The sequence below is a fragment of the Chionomys nivalis genome, chromosome 19, assembly GCF_950005125.1.
Source record: "Chionomys nivalis chromosome 19, mChiNiv1.1, whole genome shotgun sequence".
NCBI lineage: Eukaryota > Metazoa > Chordata > Mammalia > Rodentia > Cricetidae > Chionomys > Chionomys nivalis.
Genome location: NC_080104.1, coordinates 40,230,675 through 40,236,674, shown reverse-complemented (window position 1 = coordinate 40,236,674; position 6,000 = coordinate 40,230,675). Strand labels below are relative to the sequence as shown.

The following is a 6,000-nucleotide window of genomic DNA, read 5'->3' as shown; positions in this document are numbered from 1 at the left end:
AACTTACTATGTAGACCATGCTGTTTTTGAACTTAGAGATCCTTCTGCCTTTGGTTCCAGCACTTGGGAGGCAAAGATGTGGACCACCATACACATCCTGTTTTTGTTTTCGAGACAAGGTTTCTCTATAGCTTTGGGGCCTGTCCTGGAACTTGCTGTGAAGATCAGGTTGGCCTCGAACTCAGAGATCTGCCTGCCTCTGCCTCCCAAGTGCTGGGATTAAAAGACATGTGCCACCACCACCCGGCTCCATCCTGTTTTTAAAGCATCTAAAATCAGTTTAAAGTGCTGAACTTGTTTTTTTGCTAAAATCTTTGTGATGGAACAGTTCATTTTAATCCCTACTTTCCCAGAGAATTAAAGAGCCAGAGCCCTGGGTGAAAAAAAATTCCCTCATATACATCGAGACCACAACCAGGCTTTTGAATAAGAGAAAGTGTGTAAGTATCATTCTTGTAACAACTCACAATCAAAGCATGACTGTGTCTGAAGAAAGTACACTTTTTGTTAGTGTCTCATCAGAGTCGGAAGTGGGCCAGGCAAGCTAGACTCCAAAGAAACATGTTTTGATTGACTAAAAGTCTAACCACAAATACTAAACTGTAGCTCTATGTAGTAAAGGAGTAACATACCTGTGAGCAGTGTTATTTTACATGAAAAATACCACACAGAAACATTTTTTTAAAAAAGATTTAAGATCATAAATAGGTCACTGTTATAACACGTTTCAGAAAGAAAAAACATTTTGGCTTTTTATAAAACAGATTTCTTTTTAAAATCAACTCCCTCACTCGTCATTACAAGGACTCCCTGTCTCCTAAGGCACAGTATTTGATGAGAACGCCAACACCACCACCTGCTGTAGGAACACAGGCAGGGTCCTGGCACTTGGAACAGCAAGTCTCTGGACAATATCAGTCATTGAAGAAAAAGTCTGAGTCTGAATACTGTAGTTGTAGGGCAGCTCTGCCATGCAGAACTTTTTGAATGAAGTAATTTTCTCAAACCAATTGAATTCAGCACTGTTGAGGAGGGAGATTTGGTAAAAAGTTTCTTTAATAAGAAACAGGGACGTGGACTAATAGACAGAGGCAGAGCCCTCAGGGCCCAGACCAGGGTCCCAGTTTATCACGAGTGCGCACACTCCAGCGCAGGACAGGTTCCTGCGCCCCACGCACAGCCTCGCTGGGACCACCGTCTACGCAGATGCGCTGAAATCTACAATTGGATGTTTTTTTTTTAATCTAACCAAAAAGCTCTTTTAAACAACAGAATTAGGATTCATCATTTTAAATGTCCTGTACCCTGTGATAATGAACTATAAAATTTTACATAATGTGGTGACTGAGTGTTAATTAAAAAACAAAAAAGCCCATACAATAAGTGATTGTCCACAGACAAAACACGGGACGAGGTTCATGACCAAGTTGACCATGGAGTGTTAGTCAGCTGTAAACGTCTGAAAGTTATCAGCGATTGTGCCGGGTGCACTAGAGGACAAGGGGAGCGAGGGGAGCTGGGCTGTCATTCCAGTTCTGACAGGGTGCATGGCCTTCGGAATTCCTGTCCACGTTCATGCAACCATTTGTTGGATACTGTGAGGAGAAAAAAAATGAGAATTTTCTCATCTAAAGCTCAACTAGAACAGTTTCAGCATGGGTTAAAGCTTAAGATTAAAACCCAGATAAACTTGACAGTGCTGGGAAATCAGATTCCATGCGTACCCCTGCTGAGGCTGAAACGAGCTGCAAGCGGAACAACACGGATGGACGGCGCTCTCCCCACTCCAAGCACTGCCTCCGAAACCCAGACAGTCCTCTGATCAGCTGATGCTATCACATCCTCAGTCGGCTGTCTTAGTTACAGAATGTTTTGGTTTTGAGATGGGCTTTTCTGCGTAGCCCTAACTATTCTGGATCCACTCTGTATACCAGACAGGCTATCCTTGAACTCAAAGATCTGCCCGATTCTACCTCCTGAGTGCTAGGATTAAAGGCATGCACCACTACAGCTATTTTATACATATTAAAAATGTATTTAAAAAGAAGTTATATATATATAACTGTTCTTTTTAAATACATTTTTAATTGATATTTATTGAGCTCTACATTTTTCTCTGCTCCCCTCCCTGCCTCTCCTCTCCCCACTTCAACCCTCCTCCAAGGTCTCCACGCTCCCAATTTACTCAGGAGATCTTGTCTTTTTCTACTTTCTACTTCCCATGCAGATTAGATCTATAAGTCTCTTAGTGTCCTCATTGTTGTCTAAGTTCTCTGGGATTGTGGTTTGTAGGATGGCTTTCTTTGTTTTATGTTTAAAAACCACCTGAGTGAGTACATGTGATCATTGTCTTTCTGTGTCTGGGTTACCTTACTCAAAATGTTTTCTAGCTCCATCCATTTTCCTGCAAAATTCAAGATGTCGTTATTTTTTTCTGCTGTGTAGTACTCCATTGTGTAAATGTACCACATTTTCCTTATCCATTCTTCGGTTGAGGGGCATTTGGGTTGTTTCCAGGTTTTGGCTATGACAAACAAAGCTGCTATGAACATAGTTGAGCACATGTCCTTGTGGCACGATTGAACAACCTTTGGATATGTACCCAAAAGTGGTATTACTGGGTCTTGAGGAAGGTTGTTTCCTAATTTTCTTAGAAATCACCATACTGATATCCAAAGGGGTTGTACCAGCCTGCACTCCTACCAGCAATGCAGAAGTGTTCCCTTTTCCCCACAACCTCTTCAGCATAAGTTGTCATTAGTGTTTTTTGTCTTGGCCATTCTTTCAGGTGTAAGATGGAATTTCTGATGTGGGGTTAGTGAAGATCTTTTCCCATTCTGTAGGCTGTCGTTTTGTCTTGGTGACCATGCCCTTTGCTTTACAGAAGCTTTTCAGTTTCAGGAGGCCCCATTTATTGTTTCTCTCAGTGTCTGTGCTGCTGGGGTTATATTTAGGAAGTGGTTCTCTGTGCCAATGCGTTCAAGTGTACTTCCCACTTTCTCTTCTATAAGGTTCAGTGTGGCTGGCTTTACGTTGAGGTCTTTGATCCATTCGGACTTGAGTTTTGTACATGGTGATAGATATGGAGCTATTTTCAATCTTCTACATGTTGATATCCAGTTATGCCAGCACCACTTTCTTTTTTCCATTCGATATTTTTTGCTTCTCTGTCAAAAAGCAAGTGTTCGAAGACGTGTGGACTGATATCTGGGCCTTCTATTCGGCTCCATTGGTCCTCCTGCCTGTTCGTATGCGAATACCAGGCTGTTTTCAGTACTGTAGCTCTGTAGTAGAGTTTGAAGTCAGGGATTGTGATGCCTCCAGAAGTTCTTTTATTGTACAGGATTGTTTGGCTATCCTGGGTTTTTTTCTTTTTCAAATGAAGTTGAGTACCGTTCTTTTGAGATCCTTTTGCTGCTGCTTTAGAGCACTCGCATGATGGAGAAGAGCCTTTAGAGCTGTTTCCTTCCCAGTTAGCCTGTGCTTACTGACTGTGGTCTAGCAATTCCCAAGCATCATTTTCAGTGAGGGGATTGTAAGGTCTTCCGACCAGGCCTCCTTACAGTGGTTCTAACCAATGGACACATGTAGATTGTGAGCATCTGACATGTGGCCATGACATACTGTAATGTATACACTGGATTAGTATGTATTAAACTTGTTCCGTTTCCTATTTTAGTTGTTAATGGAGGCAATCCTATGCCTGCATGGTCTGAGAGGAGGTGCTCTTAAATACTTCACTGAAGCCAGGTGCTGCCTGAGCTTTAGCCCAAATCTTTTCTGGCACTTAACATACCTAAAAACTGTTATGTGCTGAGGAAACAAAAATTAAGCCTTCTCGGGCATTGGTCTGCGCTCTGCCACATTCTGATTACCCATCAGTTCACGCTCTCAGACTGTGACCTTTCGAGGGCAAGATTCTAACTTTTCAACTTGGGAGTCAACTAATCTAATGCTTCTGGAAAACTAGGTGATAAAGCACCCATCCTCAAAAACAATCTCACCAAAATGCTCATCTAATCTAAGGGATGCAAATTTATACTCAGATCAGGGACAGGCTTAGCTGGATCCTATACAACGTGAAGCCAGATGGCAAATTATGGGAGGAGGCATTTTGTTTTAAGGTGCAGGTTATAAAGTTTCTAAGCAGAGAATACAGGAACTATTTACCCCATTTGTTTCCAACTAGCACGGGACAGGCTGCATGCCGTGTACTGTAATCTCCCTCTCCACTGGCAAACAGATTATACCAGAAGACAGCGGTGCCCTGTGGAGAACAATTCAAAATTATCATCAAATAAAACGCTAGGTTTTCACTTTTCACAGCACTTCTATTTCCTGCTCCTTTAACAGTAGCCCATATGGTTCACTAATTCTGTGAGTCTATGGCTTTGAGGTGTTTTCTTGATCATATGGGAGTTATCATAAGGGTGGATGACAAGAGAGTGTTTCAGTCGGGCATGGTGGCGCACGCCTTTAATCCCAGCACTTGGAAGGTGGAGGCAGGCAGAGCTCTGTGAGTTTGAGGCCAGCCTGGTCTACAGAGTGAGAACAGTCTGGCAATACAGAGAGAATTATATGAAATCAAATCTTGGGAATTAGAACTCAGTTATTACACTTGTTCCTCACCCAACCTTTACTTTGAGATGAATGTAGTCTGCAAATGTAACTCAGGGCTGGAAAGATGGCCCATGGGACCCAAGTTCAGTTCCTAGCACCCACACGGCAGCTCACAACTGTCTGTAACTCCAGGATCTAACACACATATTCAGTAAAAGACCAATAAGATAATAAATACAAGAAAATGTAACTTATTTCCTGGGCCACAAACTGCAGGTGCAACCCTACTTCAGGAGGAAAATACCCAACAAAACCAAGCCCCACAAACCCAAGTGAGCTTACTTTTTTGGGCCAAACACTAGCCCCCACTTCAGGAAACACAGTGGCTCCTCCGGCAGACACATCACTCATCTGCAAGGGAAACAATTACCTTCAGATAAAATTACATGAAAAACCACAAGATTAAAGAATTTATAGTTATTAAAAAGGTAGCCTACAACAAAAACACAAACCTTAATTAACTGAAAAAGCACACGCATCAAGGAAATCCATCCTAGTGAAGAGTTTTAAACACCACCACAGGCAGAAAATACCAAACAGAGCCCAACTATGGGATGCATACGCCACCTCTAAAACAAGTAACTTAAAAACATTGTGCCACCATGCCCTGCTAAACCACTTATTTATTTATTTATTCATTCATTCATTTCCGAGACAGGGTTTCTCTGTAGCTTTGGAGCCTGTCCTGAAACTAGCTCTGTAGACCAGGCTGGCCTCGAACTCACAGAGATCTGCCTGCCTCTGCCTTCCAAGTGCTGGGATTAAAGGCATGTGCCACCACCACCTAGCAAACCACACATTTTAGAAATAAGGGTTACACCACTAGCAAATTTTATTTTCTAAATATAGTAACATCCTAACTACATGTTTTGTTTTTCCCAGTGCTCAAGATTCAGCCCAGACTTTGAGCTATAGCCTCAGCCACCACCTGCTCTTTTTACATGATTGTGACTTTGGAATTCATTTCAAATGGTGCAAGCCCATGCCATTCATCCTGAACCTGGGCAGAACTGAGGGTGTGGTTCAGAGGTGAAGTGCTTCCCTGGCAGGTGTGATTTAAAAACAGAAAAAGGACACTGTATGACTTCTAAAAACAGGCTGTAAAAATATGTCCATGTAAAATTTTCTTTTTGGGAGACTGGGGATTTGTGAGAACCACGAGTTGTGAGTAGGGTGGCCAATAAAGACCCATATGCCTAAGCCTTCCAGAAGAGCCAAGTGCTGGACAAATGAATGCAACTGCACGAGAGATCAATAGGCATCGTGATGTTAAACCCAGTTAATACCTCTGCTATAGGAGGAAATAATGAATGACAGTTATATAAAACCATTCAGAACATGCATGAGACCATAGGTTTGACCCCTCTCCCCCACTGAAGA

The 6,000-nt window shown here is 42.3% G+C and overlaps 1 protein-coding gene across 2 annotated transcripts in view; it reads right to left on the bottom strand.

Moving 5' to 3' along the window:
* Window positions 1-355: 355 nt before the first annotated feature.
* Window positions 356-6,000, bottom strand: part of P4ha1 (prolyl 4-hydroxylase subunit alpha 1) — a 55,806-nt gene continuing 50,161 nt past the window's right edge. Inside the window, exons 13-15 of one of the 2 annotated variants that reach the window (XM_057751449.1) lie at window positions 4,903-4,971; window positions 4,171-4,267; window positions 356-1,595 (exon numbers count right to left, since the gene is read on the bottom strand). In XM_057751449.1, coding sequence (XP_057607432.1) covers window positions 1,525-1,595; window positions 4,171-4,267; window positions 4,903-4,971 — 237 coding nt within the window. In that variant the 3' untranslated portion in view covers window positions 356-1,524. The remainder of the gene's footprint in view (window positions 1,596-4,170; window positions 4,268-4,902; window positions 4,972-6,000) is intronic. The other variant, XM_057751448.1, reaches the window with a different exon arrangement.